This window comes from Labrus mixtus, chromosome 7 (genome assembly GCF_963584025.1).
Source record: "Labrus mixtus chromosome 7, fLabMix1.1, whole genome shotgun sequence".
NCBI lineage: Eukaryota > Metazoa > Chordata > Actinopteri > Labriformes > Labridae > Labrus > Labrus mixtus.
Genome location: NC_083618.1, coordinates 29,826,300 through 29,847,107, shown reverse-complemented (window position 1 = coordinate 29,847,107; position 20,808 = coordinate 29,826,300). Strand labels below are relative to the sequence as shown.

General features: G+C 43.4%; 2 protein-coding genes across 4 annotated transcripts in view; both read right to left on the bottom strand.

Annotated features, from left to right (window-relative positions):
- Positions 1–526: 526 nt before the first annotated feature.
- zbtb40 (zinc finger and BTB domain containing 40) lies at positions 527–13,077 on the bottom strand. The gene is made up of 12 exons (XM_061041532.1): positions 12,921–13,077; positions 10,582–10,776; positions 9,412–9,833; positions 8,778–8,971; positions 8,300–8,519; positions 6,959–7,336; positions 5,472–5,678; positions 5,204–5,368; positions 3,502–3,716; positions 3,249–3,405; positions 2,031–2,263; positions 527–898 (listed from the first exon to the last, which is right to left on the bottom strand). Exons 2-12 carry the CDS (start codon positions 10,731–10,733, stop codon positions 662–664), a joined length of 2,580 nt encoding a protein of 859 aa, XP_060897515.1. The 5' UTR covers positions 10,734–10,776; positions 12,921–13,077; the 3' UTR covers positions 527–661.
- A 1,366-nt stretch (positions 13,078–14,443) lies between these two features.
- Positions 14,444–20,808, bottom strand: part of usp48 (ubiquitin specific peptidase 48) — a 50,490-nt gene continuing 44,125 nt past the window's right edge. For 2 of the 3 annotated variants that reach the window (XM_061041560.1, XM_061041559.1), the window contains exons 19-28: positions 20,611–20,672; positions 19,838–19,948; positions 19,010–19,140; positions 18,552–18,658; positions 18,304–18,411; positions 16,731–16,916; positions 16,498–16,623; positions 16,347–16,395; positions 16,227–16,253; positions 14,444–15,194 (exon numbers count right to left, since the gene is read on the bottom strand). In XM_061041560.1, the coding sequence (XP_060897543.1) occupies positions 15,172–15,194; positions 16,227–16,253; positions 16,347–16,395; positions 16,498–16,623; positions 16,731–16,916; positions 18,304–18,411; positions 18,552–18,658; positions 19,010–19,140; positions 19,838–19,948; positions 20,611–20,672 (930 nt within the window). In that variant the 3' untranslated portion in view covers positions 14,444–15,171. Of the gene's footprint in view, positions 15,195–16,226; positions 16,254–16,346; positions 16,396–16,497; positions 16,624–16,730; positions 16,917–18,303; positions 18,412–18,551; positions 18,659–19,009; positions 19,141–19,837; positions 19,949–20,610; positions 20,673–20,808 lie in introns of those variants that run through there. The other variant, XR_009673768.1, reaches the window with a different exon arrangement.

The following is a 20,808-nucleotide window of genomic DNA, read 5'->3' as shown; positions in this document are numbered from 1 at the left end:
CACAGAAAGGTTTACAGACCCATGCAGAGCTGGATAAACACTGAAGCTTCAGAGTCCACCACATGGTGACCTGCGGATTTTAAATCAAGACCGGTCCCACATCATAACTGTGATTAGAAGGAAAACGCCCTCTTCTAAAACAATGACTAACTGTGACACGCCCCCTGTACACAATATGATAACTTTACTCTGTTATTTATGGTCTTGGTCTAGACTCGTTCTCCAACCCTGAATGTCTTATCTTTGTCTCGGAGCACTCTGGTCTCGGTTAGTGTGGTCTAGACAACAACACGACTCTAAGGAGGAGGGGGCGGGGGGAGACAGCTCTCTCCAATGTTTTGTGGACTGCAGTTCCCATTTTAAACACTAGGCGTCACAGTTACATACTTCTCCTTTAAAAACAAAATTTTTGCTACTTGACAGGAACAGCAAGTTAGACGTTCATGTTTTTAGTTTCTAGGAGAGCAGAAGTTTCCTCTGGTGTCTTTAAGCCGACTTGTTTCTGTAAATAAACTGAACTTGGACGCTCATTCACCACATTTATTAAAACTGCAAAAACAACTCCAGGAACAAGAAGCTTTACAGAACTACATTTAAAGCTTCAGCACAAAGAGTCCATCCACAAAACTGAGTCCAGAGTTTTTCCTCGCAGGATAAAAGTTTACTGTAGAGCGTCGGGTCCTGACGGTTTGTCCTCACAGATGAAGGTGACTGAACTGTTCAGCAGGTCAAACATGTTCACCTCCACCACCTCCGCTGACGACCCGCCTTCTCCTCCTCCTCCTCCTCCTCCTCCTGCCAGAGCCACAAACATCTGCTGGGCAGCTGCCAGCTGTGCCTGCCTCTCAGAGATCACTGACTCCGCCTCCTCGCTTCCTGATGGATCTGCTGACATCACCTGATTGGACAGAGAGGTCGTATATATATATCACATATTATAAATCTCTTAGTAGGTTAAACCTGCTCTGCTCATCCATCAGCTGGCAGATGCAAAACCCCTGCAGTGACATCACAGATGGGGGTGTGGCCAGCTTGCCAGTTTAAACCAGCATATACCAAACATCTAAAAAAATACACACATTATTTCTAATCCATTTACTCTACTAAGCACTTGCACAAACAAAACAAGCTTTTCCCCGACGACCGGACTTTCCCCCTTTATTTACCTCCTCAAACTGACAGACAGTGTCTGAAGTCACCATGGCAACAGCAGGCATGCCTGCATCAGTTGACAGGCAATATTTGTTTTGATTTAGCTGCTAGTTAGCTTGTGTTTATTGGTGATGATGATCATGTGTTTGTGTTTGTGTGTGTGAGAGTGAGAGAGAGAGAGAGAGAGAGAGAGACAGAGACAGAGAGAGAGAGAGAGAGAGAGAGATAGAGAGAGACAGAGAGACAAACAGAAAGGGAGAGAAAGAGAGACAGAGAAAGATAGAGAGAGAGCAAGAGAGAGAGAGCGAGAGCAAGAGAGAGAGAGAGAGAGAGATTTTTCCAGTGTGTGTATTTGAGCTCTCCCAAGGCTTTTTTTATTTATAGTGAGAACCAAAAGAGCTGGATGAAGTCACCTCATGTCATGTTTTCAGTTACAGTGCAGCTCTGCGTTCTCTCTCTTTATAAAAGTCTTTTTAGTTTATGTATTTTAAGATCTCGCACAGGGCAGGGGGTACTTGGCTGGAAAACATTTCACCGGTGTATCATCGATTTATTGTTTTACACCCCTACACGCTCAAATCTGAAATCAGGTTTCACTGCACAAGTTCAGTGTTTTTTGGGCTGATTGAAATATTTTAAAGAAGAGTCTTTCTCCTTGTTTAATCAATAACAAGAGCCAAAGTTTAAATAAGCTTCTTTGTTAAATACAGCAGAGCGGCCGTGATAAAACGATTGAATGCAGTTCTAAGAATTGCACTGCTTAGGTGTATGTTTGCAGAGGATGTGGGAGGGTTTGTGCGACCCTGAAGTATTTAAATAAATAAATCTTAGCAGGCAGGACGCATGGTGGACAATATTTCTATATCTGACTGCAGAGCAGTAGCAGAGCTCCTTACGGAGGTGGAGGCCTGCTCCTCTGTGGCCTCCATGTGGAGGGAGAGCAGGTGCTCCTGCAGCTCCAGCTGGGAGGAGCAGATCAGGGAGCAGAGGGGGCAGCTGAACGCCTCGCTGCTCTGACCGCCGTGTTGGCTGCTGATGTGCTCCTGCATCTCCTCCTCCCCGCCCAGCACAGCCGGGCAGTGCGGACATCGCACCGCCAACGCCTCTGAGCCTGCCAGGACAAACACACTTATTTATTTATGAGATTATTTTCACTCAGACAAACAAAGGAAACATGCAGGACATCGTGAATCTTTGAACAGGCTGTTACAAACTGCAGTGGTCATCAAGAAGCAGACATTACTTATTATCTTTAAGGTTTCATCTTTAAATCAGTGTTGTGAGATTAAGTGTTGTTATGTTATGTAGTTTTTCTTATGTCCTACTGTAGTTAATCCACAAAATTCAAGTTTAATCAGCTGTTTCTTTTAACAAAAACACATAAATTTAAAGGTCACATTTTATGTATAATCCTCTTCACCATGTTTCTCTAACTCTAACATGTTTCCCTAGTCTGTCTACAAACCCCCCAATGATGAGAAAAGTCCATCCTCTCCATCTTTTACCTGCTCCACTTTTCAGAAAATGTGTGCTCAAACAGGCCGTTTGGAGATTTTCCCTTCATGACATCACAAAGGGCAGTAGCCCCTCCCCCAGGTGGGAGACACTCCCACAGCTAGGTGTTTGTTCTGCCCTCTGAGTCTGCCTTCTCAACGTAAACAATAGGACATGGAGCGAGAAAGGACAGAGTACACCCGAGCCCTTCCAGAGAGGGGGCGTGGTCAGACACAGCTCATTTACATATTTAAAGGTACAGACACAGAAACAGCCTGTTCTGAGCAGGGCTGAAATAGAGGGGTTTATAGACAGGATCAAATACAGGATCAGAGTGGATTTAGAACAAGAAACTTCACAGACATGTGTTGGGGAGCTCTGAGACTTCTTTAAACTGGTTGAAGAGGAGGAGAATATGTGACCTTTAACTCCTAAATGCTACTTTTTTCTAAAATGAGCAACAGTTTACGGGTCTAAATAGTTTAATCTACTTTAGTTTTCTGAAACAAACCTTGAAGTTAAGATTGAGCCAAGGTGTCTCACTTTTTTAGCCACAGATTCTGATCATTTAGTCGTATGAAACAGGTCAGTGCTGCTCTCACCTTGATGCTCTGCCGCCTGGTGTTTGGCCACACTGGCAGCGCTGGGGAAGAACTTAAAGCAGACGTCACACTGGACCAGAGTCTTGAGCTGCCGGGTTTGGCTGGCAAACACCTCGGGGTGGGTTGTCCTGTTGTGGTACCACAGACCTGACAGTTGCTATGAAACCAGAGGGACAGAACATGTAACACAGCGGTCTGTTTGGGGGGGGGGGGGGGGGGGGTCAGTAGGTCAGAAACGTTCCCTTTTACAAACCTGGTAGGACTTGTTGCAGATGTCACAGCTGAACGGTTTGGATCCCGTGTGTGTGCTCTTGTGTTTCTCCAGCAGGGCGGCGCTGGTGAACACCTTGCTGCAGGTGGGACACTTGTGGTACTCCTTAGGGTGGAAGTCTTGGATGTGTTGGCGATGCTCGTCCAGCGAGGAGAAGCTGAGGCAACACTTCTGACAGTCGTGAGGCTCTGAAAGGTCTGACAGAAAAAAGACGGTGTTGCGGTTCTGATGTCAGAGCAGAGTTTTTAATTAGTATCAAAACTCAAGAATGTCTTTATTTACTCTGATTGTTTTTTCAGCCAGCAGTATCACACAGCCAGACATCAGGAAACACTTCATTAATTAAAAAGCCAGTAGTAATAAATAAATATGAATAAATATCACTCTAGGTGAGGAGAGGAGAGAAGGAGAGGAGAGGAGAGAAGTAGAAAGGAGAGGAGAGGAGAGGAGGGGAGGAGAGAGAAGAGGAGGGGAGGAGGAGAGGAGAGGAGATGAGAGAAGGAGAGAGGAGAGGAGAGGAGAGGAGAGGAGAGGAGAGGAGAGGAGAGGAGGGGAGGGGAGAGGAGATGAGAGAAGGAGAGAGGAGAGGAGAGAGGAGAGAGGAGAGGAGATGAGGAGGGGAGAGAAGGAAAGGAGAGGAGAGGAGAGGAGAGGAGATGAGAGAAGGAGAGAGGAGAGGAGAGAGGAGAGGAGAGGAGAGGAGGGGAGGAGAGAAGGAGAGAGGAGAGGAGAGGAGAGGGGAAGAGGGGAGGAGAGGAGAGGAGAGGAGAGAGGAGAGGAGAGGAGAGGAGAGAGGAGAGGAGAGGAGAGGAGAGGAGACGGAGAGGAGAGGAGAGAAGGAGAGGAGAGGAGAGGAGAGGAGATGAGATGAGAGGAGGGGAGAGAAGGAAAGGAGAGGAGAGAGGAGAGGAGAGGAGAGGAGACGGAGAGGAGAGGAGAGGAGAGGAGAGGAGAGAAGGAGAGGAGAGGAGAGGAGAGGAGAGGAGATGAGATGAGAGGAGGGGAGAGAAGGAAAGGAGAGGAGAGAGGAGAGGAGAGGAGACGGAGCTCCCCCGACCTTCAGCGAGGTGATCGTGCACTACTACCACCGGTCTTTTACCTGCTCTTTCTGTAAAACACCTTGAGCCCGATGGCGCTATACAAAAAATGATTGATTGATGAGGGAGATCCAGGACAATGACCTGGAAGAGCACGCTTTAAAAAGAGCTTTGTTCCCTCGGCTTTTGAAGCTCTTAATAAGCTTCCACGCTGACTGGTCTCTTTCATTGTCTGTGTGCTTCTTCCTGTTGTTTATATGTTTCTTCCCGTGCTATGTTTTTATATATTTAAAACCCCCAGGTGGGAAAATAAAGAATTGTATTGATACGGCCAGAATGAGCAGCAAGAATTCTGTAAAAGACGGGCGTTTTGGTTCTCCCAGGATTGATTGATTGATTGATCGATTGGGTCTTTCAAGAGTGCTGAATTTAAAAACATCAGTGAAGTCATTCAGAGTAGTAGTAATCTGATAATGTACAGTTTTGTTTTCCTGTGTTTCAATGATCTAAAAACATAAATATGACCACCATAACAGGAAGGAAACACTCGGTCAGTTCAGCAGGTGTAATAAGGTGTAAACAGCCGGATGTCTACTGTATCTGTTAGTTTGTATGCTGTTAGAGTATTGGAGGATTCTGTGACTTACTGTGGAAGGTGTGCAGGTGAACGGTGAGTCCGCTGGCCTGGCTGTAGCCTTTGCCACATTCTCGACACACGTAAGGCCGATCCCCGGTGTGTGTCCGCACATGACGCGTCAGCTCGATGGACTGGGCGAAGGTGGCCTTACAGTACTGACACACATACATCTTACCTGACAAAAACACACAGGAGACAAAGTGAATGAGCACAGAGAGTTTACACAAAGCGAACAGGTGTCATGCACACGGGTTGGAGAGAGAGAGTGTGTGCGTTACCCTCCGAGTGTTTCTTCTTTGTGTGATACGCGAGTGCAGCGGCCACGCTGAACGTCATGTCGCAGTGTTTGCAGTTGAACGGCTTCTCCCCCGTGTGCAGCCTCATGTGGTTCTTCAGAGACGAGTTGGCGCCGAATTTTGCGCCGCAGTTCTCGCAAGCGAACGGTTTCTCGTCAAAGTGCTCGGTGCGCTTGTGGTAGATCATTCCTGAGAAACGAGACAAGAGGGGAAAGAAACATGATGCATTTTTATCTTCTCAGAATCCGTCTTTACACCTTCTACAGGTAAGTTTTGTTGTTTTGTTTTTTCATGGTTTTATTATAAAGACGGGTCAGTGGACAAACGGACTTGATCTTGTTTAGTTCTTCTCAAGTCTTCTGACTACTCAAAGTGCTTTGACCTAAAATCCCAACTTCACCTTAAGTTTAGAGGCCAAATTGGCAATATGTGATTTGAAAGACAGATCACACTGAAGAATAAATCCCAAGTACTTGTAGCTTTTGACAAGCGCGATTTCATTTCCTTGGGAAGTTAAAATCAATGGGACATTTGTTGTTTCTCCACTTAAATGTGAAAACAACATGAGCTTTGTTTTATCAGTGTTCATGACCAACCTTAGTTCCCTCAAACAAGACTGGCCAACATTGAAAGCTGACTGCAGAAACTCAAAAGCTTGTGCAACAGATGCTGAGCACAAGCCGCTGTCGAAGCAGCGGGAGCAACTTGAGGTTAAGCGTCTTACCCAAGGACACATTGACATGTCAGTGCAGGAGCTGGGGATCAAACCCTTGACCTTTTGGTTGAGAGACGACCGACTCTACCACTTTGTATGGTCAGAAACCAGGGAGAGAAAGAGTGGGGACTGACGTGCAGGAAAGGAGCCACAGGTCGGATTCAAACCCAGGCAGCCCACCAAGAGGACTCAAGCCTTTAGTACATGGGGCGTCCACACTAACCGCTGGGCTACCCACAACTCAGACAGTAAACATCAACATAACAATCATCAGATTATTTTTACAGTGTAATGTCGCCCTTTGAGCTGCAGAGTGAATAAAATGATCTTCAGCTCAACAAGTCAAGATCCTCTTTCATTTATATTCTTTTATTAAAATGAGAATGTTGACCTCGTGTCAGAAACACAGAAAAAAACAGATTCCTTTAAAATGTTAAAAAAAGCTACAGCTTTGTTTGGATGGATGAAATTATCTCGGCATTACAAATCAAAGTCATCACTTATTTCTGAGGGAAACAAACAGCCGGTCAAACCCTCTGCTCCTCCGAGATAACCCACCTTTAAACATGATCACCATGACAACCAAACTTTACGGAGGACTTCACATCTACTGGGAGGTAGGAGGGAAGATTTCAGGTGGAACTCTCTCAGCTGGTACAACAGAAACTTTGTCATGCTGGGCTACGTTTGACCAGCACTCATGAAATCCCTCTTGTCCAATCAGATCGCTTGCTTTGAACGAGTGATATCTCACCTGACGGGTGTGCGAAGGTCCGTCCGCAGAGCTCACAGGCCACCTTCTTCTTCGCCCGGGCGTTGTTGCGGTGAACCTCTGCTCGGTGGCGCTGCAGGGCTCGCTGGTTAGGCAGCTTCTTGGGACACTGCGGACACTGCTGCTCACACTCCCGGGACAGCGGGCAGCGCTTCACGTGGGCCAGCATCCGACACTTGTAGGCGAAACCTTTTTTACACCAGCTGCAGGTGTAAGGTTTGGAGGCGGAGGGGGAAGAGGAGGAGGCGGGAGGGGAGGAGGAGACTTTCTCGTCCTCTTCCGTCTCCTCCTTACTGTTGTCTTCCTCTTCCTCGTCCTCCTGCTCTTCACTTTTGGTGCCGTTCTGCTTCTCTGACTCCGCTTCAAAACACAGAAAATGAAATGTTATCTATTAATGTCTGTGTAGGTTCTCCAGGTCATCTAGGTCATGGTAAATTCAAAGCTTGATCTGAACCAAGTCCACTTTGAATGCATCCATTAACATTTGAGGTAAATGAGACTCATCTTCGATCAATCTTGGAGACCCCATTGTTCTTAGCCTTTAACGATAATTGTGCCTCTCAGGGTGTTGGCAGATATTTCTTGGCATGCAACGTTGGCTCAAAAAAAATCCCAAATAACAGATAAAAGATATCCAAGCAAAGATTTTCTATAACATCAACTGTTCTCTGACGTCCAACCAGCCGCTTGATTGCCGAGATGTCAGATTGGAGAGTCACATTTCCTCCAGATCCACTTTTTTAAGAGTTTGGTGTAAATTGTCTTTAGGTCCTGACAGAAATTAATAACTCATGTTCTCTGAAAAAGGAACAACCTTCAACTTCAACCAATGTCTGCCACGAGGTACCAATCTGATGAACCAATCAGACGCCTCCCTGTCTCCCTGCTCGTTCTCTACCCTTTGCATGCACTCAAAGCGTGAGCTGAGGTCCACTTCTGGACCAATGGCGCTTGTGCATGTAAGTGAGGGGGCGTGGCTTTAGAGGGAGCACAGAGGGGAGGGGGCGGGTGCAGGCGGAGCACTGAGGGAATGCTACTTTCAAAATCATGCTAGTTTAAGAAAACTACCAACCCTGCCTTTAAATTTAAACTCTGATACGATTCTTGTCAAATACAGACGATATTGTTACCTCTTTCGTTACCAAAGCGAAATAAAAAATAATAAAAATAAAAGTCCTAGGCACCCAGTAATAAGTAATGTGCTGTTTTAATTAACTGAAACACTCCTGCTTATTATCTAAACCGCACAAACACATAAGGAAAGTTTCTGTTTCCTGCACAGATTCACTAACGCTGCCGAGTCACAGGAGGTCTCTCCGTTACCTCCACTTTGGTTCTCTTCTCCTGCCTCCTCATGACAGTTCTCCTCGGCCTCCTGCAGCAGAGCGAGCAGCGGTGCGGGGAAGGCGGGAGGAGCTTTCTGCTGAACGGAGCGAAGCAGCGCGATGAGAGATCCCTCACCGAGATGCCCCTCCTTCACTCTGCTCATCAGCTTCTCCAACGCTGAGCCCGGCTCCGCCTCCTCGCAGCACTCACACACGACCTGGCAGGAAGTAAGACATCTATTACCCTCCATTACAGAGAGAAGCAGACCTGTGATGAGGAAACGAGGGCGGCTCTACACCGTCCCATAAAGGTCAAAGGGTCAAAGACAACACCTCTGTATCATCTCCAGGAGACTCATAATGTCTTAAGGTGAACATTTAGCTTCATTAAGGTTCCAGAATTCCTTCACTTTAGCTTTCATTTTTTCTCCAGAGGATGACTTCAATGAAAGAGGCTCTTTCTAAACTTGCTCTACCTGTCTCTCGGGATCCTGCAGGCTGCTCTGCGCGGCCTGGCTCAGCAGCTCCAGGACAGACGACATGCCGGCGAGGAGCTCAACAAGCCGAGAGGAACGATCCAGAAAACTGAACGCAGCTCTTTTGGACATCGTCGCTTCTGTCTGGTTGCTTTTTTCCGCTACTTTTTCAGAGGATTTGTCCTCTTCAAGCTCTGTGGAGACAAAGATTTAACAACATCATGATCGGACCTTACAACTTTAAACTGGCTCGATCTGCAGAGTCCCTCTGCACCTTTAAGAAAAAGCTAAAGACCCAGCTCTTTCATGAATACCTACTAACTTAATGATGATGGTCTCCATATTATTGATGATGATGATGGTAATGACGATGGTTTTTGTTTGATAACGACGACTTATAAGATGGTTTCTATACTGATTAGAGCTCTCAAGAACTGCCCTCAATGTTGTGCTTTGCCTCTGGTCACTTCCTGTCAGCACCTGTGTGTCCAATCAGACTCAAAGCTGATCGTTTGCTCTTACTGACATTGTTCCCTTTTTTCTAGATCCTTGCTTGTGTTGTTCTTACTCTCTGATGTACGTCGCTTTGGATAAAAGTGTCTGCTAAGTGAATTGTAGAGTTGTAGAAACTGACCTGAGGACTCGGAGAGCTCCACACAGGTTTTCTTACAGGGCGGTTCTGCTGCGTCTTCATCTTCATCCTGGCACTCTTTCTCCGCCTTTAGCTCCGCCTTGCCTGGCGTCACATCGTCCATCGTGTTGGGAGCAGCCGATCCTTCAGGACTCACACTCTTGATTTTGTTTATCACGGTCAGGCTCGGCGTCTGCGTAGAGGAGACGGTGGGTTGCTGGTTGACGAGACTCGTCAGGACGTTCTTGAAGCCGACGGCCACGTCGAACATCTGCAGGCTGTCTGCGGCGGCGACGATGCGGCTCACGTTGTGTTTGCCGATGGGGAGCTTCCCCGTGTAGACCATGTCCAGCAGGCAGCTGAACTCCTGCGAGGAGACCATGGCGGTGTCGATGGAGATGGTGTCAGAGCTGTCCAGCAGAGACCTGACAGAGAGGAGGGCAGAGGAGTCACAGATCCCAAAGCGACCATCCCACAAGACATAACATGAGGCTGGTCACTGAGTGATGTCTAATCTAACATCTCAAACTGTTCTGAATAATATCTGCAGGGATGTACACTCTGCTTCTCACTCGCTCACTCCCTCTCTTTTTCTCTTCTTAGTTTCATGTCACCTTCGTCTTCCTCTTAGCCTCAGCCGTTGTATCAAATAGAGAGATGTTTCTTCCAAACTCACATAGTGCTATAAGCAGGCGACTGGAGCGCTCTGTGGACACGGCACAGACCCGATAGAACGTATTCTGCCTTTTGAAAGTTGTTTCACTATTAGATCGACTTTGAAACGACAATTTTATGGAGGGAAAGTCACACATTGTTGCTTTAAAATCCACAAAGTACTTTAAAAGGGGCGGCAGTAGTTCAGTCTGCAGAGACTTGGGTTGGGAACCAGAGGGTGGCCAGTTCTAGTCCCAGTGCGGACCAAAATATGGACGTTGGTCCGGTAGGCCTGGGTGCCCTTGAGCAAGGCATCAAACCCCAAACCGGTCTGGTGCACTCCCAGTGTGTAGCAGCCCCACTCTGACACTCTGCATGCCCACAGCTCCTGTTTGTTCATGTGTGTGTATTTCAGGCCTATGTGTGTGTGAAGCATGTCTCTCTATATTAGAGTGTAAAAAACAGAATTTCCCTAAAATTAAAGAATTAATATCACTTGAAATCGAACGCCTCCAGTACCTGAAGAGCATGCTGGAAGCGGCGAGCACCAGCTTGTGAGCACGATGAGGGCTGTCTCCCACCAGGATGGTGCAGTCACAGAAGTGGCCTTCCTTCCTCAGCGCCCACAGCTGCTGCATCAGCTGGCTGCTGTAGTTCGGTAATTCCATCATTTTCCCCCCCGCGTGATCTGGAGGGCAGAATGATCTGCTCCCTCTGTAGGGGGAACACATCGTGTCAAACTTTAGTCAGATATTGACTTATTAAAGTACAGAGATTAAAAGCCTCTTCTACTTTTAGACACACTGCACAAAAGACAAACAAAGACACAGACTATTTTAATGTTTTCAACGTTTAACTCTAAGGATTAAATTATTTAAATTGATTTGACAAATTACTACGGAGCCCCCAAGATAATATCTTGTGCTCACAGTATTTTTAAAATTATTTTTTGAGACTTCAGGAGCTCCGTACCGTACTCTTTTTTTAACTGTTTGTTTTGAAGTTCCTTTAATCTTAAACAAAACGTTTAAAATGTATTTTTGTGAGTAATTATCTACATAGAATTCTAATAGTAACTATCAAACCTAAAAATTAAAAAGTATTATAAAGAAAGTCAGGAAATTGATCATTTGCATTTTCAATTTTTAGAGATTTTTTAGAGAATTTAAATAAAATAATCATATTTATTCACACAATAACTTCAATCTCATGTCTATAACAATCAGAAAGTTGTGCTAAAATCATATCTTTAGCTAATGCAGTTTCTCTCTGTAGACTGTTGCTATGGAAACAGGTCGATAACAAGACAAATGCCTGTTTAATACTTCTATACTTTTCAATACCATGTGTTTTTAAATGTTACAATCGCCGCTATTTTAAATGAACAAAAGCCGTAACTTTCAAATAAAGAACTGCAGATATATGTCATGCTTATAGGACAGGAACACACTAAATTACACTTATTATGTTGGCATCGTAAACAAGAACGTTCCCAACATTGGATGCCCTGGATATCTTTTTTTTTGTAGTATTGCAGAGGATCAGGGCCAGACATGGGAGATAAATAATAAGAGGAAGAAGATTTTTTTTTGTCATTATGGACTTTGAGAAAACAGTTAAAATATCAAGAACAAAATCAAAATGTCAAGAAAAACGCCAAAACATTTTGAGAAAGTCATAATAAATTATAAATAAATAAAGTATAAATTATTATATATAATTATTATTAATAGTAATTATTAAATTATTAATGGTTGGGAAAAGGTTTAAATGCCTAAAGAAAATGTTGAAACTTCTGGAATAAACTTGAAATGTTGATAAAAAAAAAAAAAAAAAAAAGTTGAAAAAAATCTTACGTCGAAATTGTATTTGTATAATTTTTATCAACAACATTTAGAGGTTTATTCTTAACATTTCGACTCCTCTCATTAGTTACCGTATTTCTCTTGTCTGGCCCTAATCCTCTTCCGCATTGTTGCCATGGTAACGAAATCGTCTAATTTTTACAATCACATTAGAGTTTAAAATGTTGGTGTATAATGATAATTAAAAAAAATCAGTGTGTTCTGATTTAATATATATTTATAAGTGAATGTATGCCGAAAAGCACCAAAAAGACAAATTTATATATATTTTTAAATAAATGACTGAACCCGAGAAGCAAACCGGGAGATTCTTTAAGATGTAAAAGTGGCATGTCATTTAATATACAGTAAACTAACTTTACTCTGAAAAGTGAAAAGTGATTCACATTTTAACAAAGCTGTCTGTTGTGGTTAAAGAAAACTCATTCTGATTAAAATGTTATGAGAAAACACACAGGCTCGCCGGTGTTATGCAGAGAATTGCAACCCTGCAGATAATTGATCCACCTCGCAGGGCAATGCAAAAGAAGGCAGACACAATTTCCACACTAACATTGTTTTAATCCACCCTTAAAATACCATGCTGCCTTATTTTGCATCCAGCCTTAAATTTCCTCTGCAGACACTTCAGAGTCAAACTGTCTGCAGATCATATTTAATCTTCTACAGAGTCTACTGAACAATAACAACACTTAACTGTAATAAGTGTAAACTTAAAATACTTTGTTATCACATGTAACCCCCAGAAACATCGTTTTCTAACACTTCTCCGAGGTGCATGCACTTCTTGACAGGGATGCATTTCTCGACATAACACCGGGTCAAGCAGGCTATCTGTTAGCTTTAGCTTACGGATGCTAACGTAACCTAGAAAACGGTCACTACTAACGTGAGGTCATTTAAAGTCAACGTGAAACAGTAACGACACTCAGGACATTAAAAACAACACTCTGACGCCTGAACACAACATGCAGCTTCCGGTCTAGTGTTTACCTTGAGTTATTCAAACGATCCGTTTCTTTATTTAAACGTCTTTGTCGAACAACTCTGCGCAATAAAGCTTTAGCCGTTTTGAAAAAGGAGAATGACGGCCGTCCGCCATTTTTCCTCCTCTTTTTCTACTTCGTCGTTTTCTTCTCGCCTTGTGTTTTTGTCCTCTTCTCGGCGCGGTGCTGCCCCCTACAGGTCAGGAGGAGAACGTCGCAGTTTCAGTTCTTCCAGGGGTCAACAAAACACATTAACAGGGGTATAAAAATGTATTAAAGACATAATTAAGCACAAAAATCCATAGAAACCGTCACATTAAGAAGAGGGCATTAAAAATTTAGTTTACACAAATTAATACATTTTAGAAAATACAATGAACTTTACAATTAATTCTGTTAAACTTAAAAATGTCAACCAAAAGGTGTTTAAATAAAGTTAAAATAAACAAAAACTACCAACACCTGTGTGCGTATATCTTACAAAGATGATGCCCCTAGGCAGTTGTGATTCTGGGGTCTGTTGGGGGCCAAAGGGGGGGCCCCCCCTCCAGACATCATTCATCCCCATCATGTTAGAAATAATCTGACCCCAACATGTTTATTTAGCGTTTTAAGTTACGTGTTAATTAAAGTGTTTCTCCCTCGTGTTTTTGGGCGAGATCAGCAGCGTTCAGTCATTTTCTCTGATATGAGTAATTGCTGTCAGATGGGGCCCCTTCAGGGAGGTTTCCGACTGTCATTGCAAACTTTGCCCCTGCTGTGATTTAAAGTTGATCAGCTCATGGGGGGGCTACTAAATATCTGTTTTTTTTTTAGATTTCTCAATACAGTACAGTAGCCCATCAGTGGTGGTGTTGATTTAAAGTAAAGAGTCCGCCCAATCTGAGACCGAGACAAAATGCTTGCGATTCCAAAACAAGGAGATGAGATCGGTCTCGAGTTCTGCAAGACCACCATTAACCGAGTACAAGACAAAACCCGAGACCGAGCACTCAAGTCTTTTCAGAATCAGAATCTGGGTTTATTGCCAAGTACATTTACACATACAAGGAATTTGACTTGGTGTGTTGGTGCTAAACAATTAACAGGGAAATAAAGCAGAACTAGCAACAACTTAAATAATACAGAATAAGATATTACAATATATAAAATAACATTTAAGATGTAAAATATGAAAAACACAAAATGTACTAAAGGTGTAATGGAGGAGCTGTGCAGTGGATTTTGAGAAAAAAAATCTTAGTGTGTTTAAGTACTCAGAGTGCATGTACATTTTTAAAGTCCAGTGGGTGTTAATGTAACACAAAGAACTTTTTCCAGAACTTACCGAGTCAAGATCAAGACCATAAATATCAGACAATCGAGTACAAATACTTTAGATTCCGGGACGGGACCAAGCCCTAAAAAAAAGTCTTGAGACCAAGACTGATTTCCAGTACTTACAACAGTCCTATACATTAACCACTCTTCATTAACCGTCTTTTTGCAGTCAGTGTTTTTATGTCATAATAAGAGACAGAGAGGTCGGGCTGCTTTGAAAATAACTTTATTGTCCATAAGAAATAACAGTGAAAAGAACAGGACATACCACCGTCTGCACTCTGTTTCCCACTTCCAACTCTTTGAGGTTTGCACGGCTGAGACTCCTGCAGGAATCAGCTTCCGAACATACTGTGTAGCTATGTATCTCTAAATGCCACAGGGAATATGGATATAGACTTGCTGTAGAGGTAATACATGTTCTAACATTTAAGAGCAGTTATATTTGTAATATAGTTACTCGTGCATTCTTTTGACAAACCTGAAATCTGTGCAGAGACAAAAAAAAGCTTCCACATGATGGAAGGAGAGAGAGAGCATCGTGTCGTTATTTTCTCCTGTCATAATTTAAAAGAGGCGGAAAAAAAACAAAGCGTAGGTTCTTGATTAGCGTCACTGAAGGCAGTTAACGACAGATCCACTTTTCTCACACGGCCTCCTACCCCATGAGTCAGGCAGAAGAAGAACTACAACGCAGCCCCTCAGAATGATTAGGAAGTTTAAATATCAAAGGCCAGCTCACCTTATGGAGAGAAAAACAGCGGCTTTGCAACAGAGTCACAGTTTTATTAAAGAAAGCCTACTCAGAACGTAAAAATAAAAAAAATTAAAGCACTTATTTATATATGGACACTTGACAAATTCAAGCTTTTTTTTCTTAAAAATTCCCAACCCCCGTCGTCTGACTAAGCTCAAGCATTGCTACAGCACGGCTTCCCTCAGTGCCCGAGAAGACCCGTTCCTGCAAAGAGGGACAAACGAGAGCAAGTCAGACACACAAAACACAAAAACACTAAAACACACAATTCTGATAAAACAAAGGACACTTATCAGAGTTTTATATTTATTAACAACTGCTTTAATTTAGGTGAAGCATCAAAGCAGAAATATGTAACACACACCTAGTGTTTAAAATGGGTACTGCAGTCTAAATTCTAAACATCAAACTTACATAGCTCTTTAAACAGGTGACCAGAGCACTCTGTGGAAATGGGATAGATGCTACTCTGCCTTTTGAAAGATGCACTGTAAGATGGACGTGATGTAAAGCCAACAAAAGGCCCAACACAGTTTGATGTCACTCCCTTAACTTTGTGAAAGACAATTTTAAAATGACTGTTGATAAACTGAGTTTAGCAAGGGGTGGATTCTCAAGTTTTTTTTTTTTTTTTTTTTCTAACATCTTAGGTTTTCTGTCCACCTCGCGTTTTTTCCTGAGCGCCAGCGTTTTCAATAAGGAGAGCGTGTTATCAGCAGAAAGCAGCCGTCTGGAGAAAAAGCACTCCGCTTTTTTTGTGCAGCCGCTCCGACCGCTCAAGTTGAAAATCTTTCAACTTTTCAGAAAGGTGCTGTTGACGTCACGGCGCTCTTTTCCAAAAAATTTTTAGATTCTCTGTACATTTACCGCCTACAGATCGTGTCTTGTACCCACATACTCTTTGCTCCCTGACTGATCGGGAAATAAACAATCTCAAATATAAAACATGCAGTAAAAAATGACAGAGCAGTGTTGGCCATACAGCAGCCGTTGTCAACAGACTGTTGTCATAGAGACAGGGCGGACTGCAGCACTTTTCTTTTCAGTGCATAAACTCTTCATGCAAACACTCCTGAGTGTATAGCCAGCGCCCAAACCTACTGCCACATCTCTTTCAGCTTTACACATCATGACATGAATTCAGTTATTAAAAGGATTTGTCCCCTTTCCGCTTTAATACATTAGTAAAAAAAACAAACAATAAAACCCTTTCCAGATGAATAAATAGGAGCTCACCTTTAAATCCCTCTTCAGGCATTCTCACTGTTGAAGACAGAAAACGCTGTTAGCATCACTTAGCTTATGTTTTTAAATAAAGAAGCAGCTGAAAGTGGAGATGAAGACGAGACCACATACCCTGATAGACATCATCCATCGCAGCATAATCTGCTATCGGTTCATCAGCCTGGCAGGAGACAGAGCAGGAAGTGCGTTTAGAGTTACCGCCATGACGTTGACCCCACAAAAGGGTCGAGGGTTAAGGCTGCAGTGATGACATGAGGTTTACCTTTAGACAGATGATGCTCTCGGGGATCACGCCTAGACTGCCCAGTGTGGCCGAGTCGTCCGTCAGACTTTTTCCATCAATGGAGAGATTCTGGTCGAATGGAGCCACGGAGAAGGCGTGCATAATCTGCAGAGTCAGACAGACGCACGGCTACGTTAGTTATTCTGCTCATCTCGCTCTTCTCACAGTTTTTATAACAGGACCACTCGATCCAAAGATAAGGAATCCCTCACCTGTATTTTCAGCTCTTTAAGAGTTTGATTGGCTGAAACAATCAGTGCTTTCTCTCCTCTGAGTTTCCTGTGCCGGGTGCTTCTTCTGATTCCTCCCACTTTGGTCATGTTTGTCGTCGGGATAGCGGACGCCGATGCTGCAGTGCCGTCACTCAGCTTCAGCCGCTTTGTACCGTCTTCCGAGGACTGAGGAAAAAGAAAAGCAGATTATTATCAGCTCCAAGAGGATACATTTCACTACAGATTATTCCTCTATCTCTGATCTTTTGAAGCATAACAGTCAAGAAATCCAAGTTTTAAATCAAACTAAATGTAGTCAAACATGGAGGTAACACTATTATTAGTTTTATGAAGGTCTGACTTCAACTGTTAAACACCTGAACCCTCTCATCCAGGTCTACACTCCCTCCCGCCCACTACGCTCTGCCAATAGATAATCGGCGTCGTGTCATAGTTGGGGTCAAGGGGGGGAAGAATCCTTTCCCCCAGCCACCAATAATGCAAACGCGCGGATTTTGAACTCCGATGGTAGCGCTTACAAGCTGTCATATCCCACATTGACTCATTACTGTCGATTGACAAAGAAATATGTATTAATAAACTGAACAGAATAGGAGTGCAGTGCTGACTACAGGCATAAACGTTTGAATTTTGGATCTCGCTAGCGACTAAGCTCGTCCTCCCGCCTCCAGTCTCTCCTACTGTGCTCAGTTACTTCGGTTGGGTAAAATATGAAACCTTAGATTTTGATATTTCAGTTTATTTTTAGTGACTAAGGGCACACAGCAGCACTTCAGCTTTGTATCTAGCGGTTTGTTTTCGCCCTCAACGCAAACCAGATGTGACGTTTATGTGGGCGTTCCCCTTGATGCCGACTGTATCTATGAGCGGTGTCTGAGCCAATATTCACAACAGGTCTCTGACTAGACTCTTCTCCTCTGTCGCCCCCCGGTGGTGGAACGGACTACCAAACTCCATTCGATCTCCAGAGTCCCTCTGCACCTTTAAGAAAAAGCTAAAGACCCAGCTCTTTATGAAGACCTACAACCTTCTTGATGATGATGATAACGACAACTTATAAGATGGTTTCTATACTGATTAGAGCTCTCAAGAACAGCTGTCATTGTTGTGCTCTGTCTCTGGTCACTTCCTGTCAGCACCTGTGTGTCTGATCAGACTTATAGCTGTTCGTTTTCACTTCCTGACGTTGTTTCCTCCTCTCTAGATCCTTGCTCGTATTGTTCTTACTCTGATGTTTGTCACTTTGGATAAAAGCGTCTGCTAAGTGAATTGTCGTATCTTAAAGGTATTACTGATAATCCCCTCATACTAGCATTTAGTATTAGTGTAACAGCTGCAGTGAATGCACAACAAAGTCAGACAACATCTTGAAAATGATGCAAACAAATGATATGATCAGAAACAAGACCGAGACACACTCTTCTGCAGGGCATCTCAAACAGTTGTGACATGTAAGAGTCAGAGACGGGTACACGTTTGGCGGTCCCTGAAGCCTTTTCGTCGCTGAGCGTTCAGGTGGTTTTTACAGCTGCAGCGTTGTTCTGGTACTCACCTGGCTGAAGTCTGGGTCTCTCTCTCCGTCCGGCTTTGGATGTTCTTCCCTCTCCTCCTCTGCCTCAGAGCTGCTGGCGTTCATCTCTGGAGGCGCATCTTTGATCATCTGAGGAGGTGGACAACGTGAAAACACAAAGACTCTGTGTTAACATTGAAACATACTCATATTATTTCAAAGACACGATGTGGATAAAAAACATTTGTTACAGTTTGTCTTGACCTACAAAGTGCAGTTTTATTTCATACCCTCTTGTCTTCGATCACTTTGCGGATGTAGATGGTGGCCTGGGTGTACTCTCGGAGGTCTCGCTGCTGCTGGAAAAGGAAGCTCTCTCTGCACTCCCAACACAGATCTGAAGAAGAAGGAAAATCAAATTAAGCCAAGGACACTGAAACGCAAAGACGAAGCAGCCCTCACACACAATGTTTTGTTAATTGTTAGAAAGTGGATCGAAAGGTTTTTTTTCTTTCAGAAATAAGACCGAGGTGAAGCACAGACGGCCTAGCAGTTAGGTCACGCCCCATCTAGGGAGTCCATGGTCGTCCAACCTGTGGCCCCTGACCGCATGTCTTCCCCACTCTCTCTCTACTGAATCCTACTCTATCCACCGTCCAATCAAATAAAGGCTAACAAAGCTCAAAAATAAATCAAAAAAAAAAGAGAAAGAAATAGGGTCAAGGTGCCTTTAGTGCATTTCACTCACCAGGCTGAGTCGTGTACTGAGTGGAGGGTCCGCTGTCTGTGGTCTGGTTGAAGCAGTGGATGGAGATCGACTGGTCCACCATGAAGAGCCTGCTGATCACTTCCCATTCGCTCGGCCAAAGCAGAGCTATACTGTGCAGGACAAACGGCACGACATGAGACCAAACGCAGAGTCAATGCCGTCATGCATTCACCTCAGGGTGCTGTGTTCGTTGTATTCATACACCCTGTGATTTTCAAGTAAAAGCTGAAAATCCAGATTTGTGTTTTGTCAAGAATTAGGACCATTTTTTGATCACACAGTGGCTGAGTTAAGTCTGGCGGTGCAACATCCCCAAACAACTTCAACGAGGAGAAACGGGCTGCAAATTCAGAAACGATGCAACTCAGAAACACGTGCAAAAGATCAAGGGCCCGTCAATAATACACGACTACACTGAGCGTCCCAACAGGCCTTGAGCACTTCTGTTGTCAAGTCGTTATTTGCAGCGTTTTTCTTTTGCAGTTTTTTAAATATGTACTGTTTCTATATTTGCAGAGCATTTGCTGTTACTTCATTTTTTCAGCTTTTCTTTCCAGCACATTTCACTCATTGAATTTGTTCATTTCTGAATTTGCAGCACGTTTCTCCTCATGGAAACTGTAGATATACAGTAGATGGACAAAGTGCGTCCTCATCACGCTATAGAGGGGTCAGTTAACTTTAATTGCCAATCAGGTCATTTTTTTCTTGTTGCATAAATAGTTGTAATGAAAACACACAAATGATCTGAAACGTTTTGGTGGGTTAAAAAACAGACTACTGTTCATTTAAATAAGCAGAACTCACTGTTGAGCGTCTCCGTTGATCAAAGAGTCATAGGTAAACATGAAGCCTCCGTGGGGACAGAGCAGCAGAGTGTTGCCTACGTTAGACACTGGAGAGCATTTAGTAGGCCTCCTGCAAAAAACACACACACACACACACATTGAAATGTTGGTAAGCATTGTTCATCATAAGATATCGGCCAGTTTCAGAAGTGAAAAATCAAAACTGTTTTAACTTCTTTTACGATTAATACCCATCAGATATTCATGATTAACACTTTGTAAGGACAACAAACAGAACAACGTTTATTTATTTTAGGGATGCAACATCAGTATCGGCTGATATCGGCCCTGTTGACAGATATTGGCACATCGGGATGATAATGAGGCATGAACCGATGTTAGTAGTCGATACGATGCGATACACTTTATTGTCCCCCTTGGGAAATTTGTCTTGGACTCAAAGCGCTGTAAACATTCAGCTGCTTCCACTAGAATCAATCAATGAACAATAACAATAGAAAAACACATCCACATGTTCATCTGTTGTGCCAAATCACTTTAATGCTGGCATGTCGTGCACCTGACTGCTGATTCAGAGAGGAGGTTTTTTTACTGGACAGATGATGAAGTCTCTGACTTGTTTTTATTGTCATACATGAGAGAAAATGTCCGGCCTCGAGGGAGTCTGACACCAACAGAAGTCTTGAAACAAACATCTGTATCGGCCGTACATTTCACATTCTGTGCATCTCTAATAAAAACATGTTTATCGTATTACTGGAACAAACTTACCTGATGAATTTTCTCCACTCATCCACGAAGAAAAGAGGAACTATGTAAAGTACATCTGTGCCCTGTGACGATAAAAAAAACAGAGGATTTAACCCTTTCTTCATCACAATCATAGATCATAACCGATCTGCTTTAGTGATTTTTAAATTACAAACATTCATGTTCTCACCATAAAGCTTGTTTTGTTCTTTAATTTAT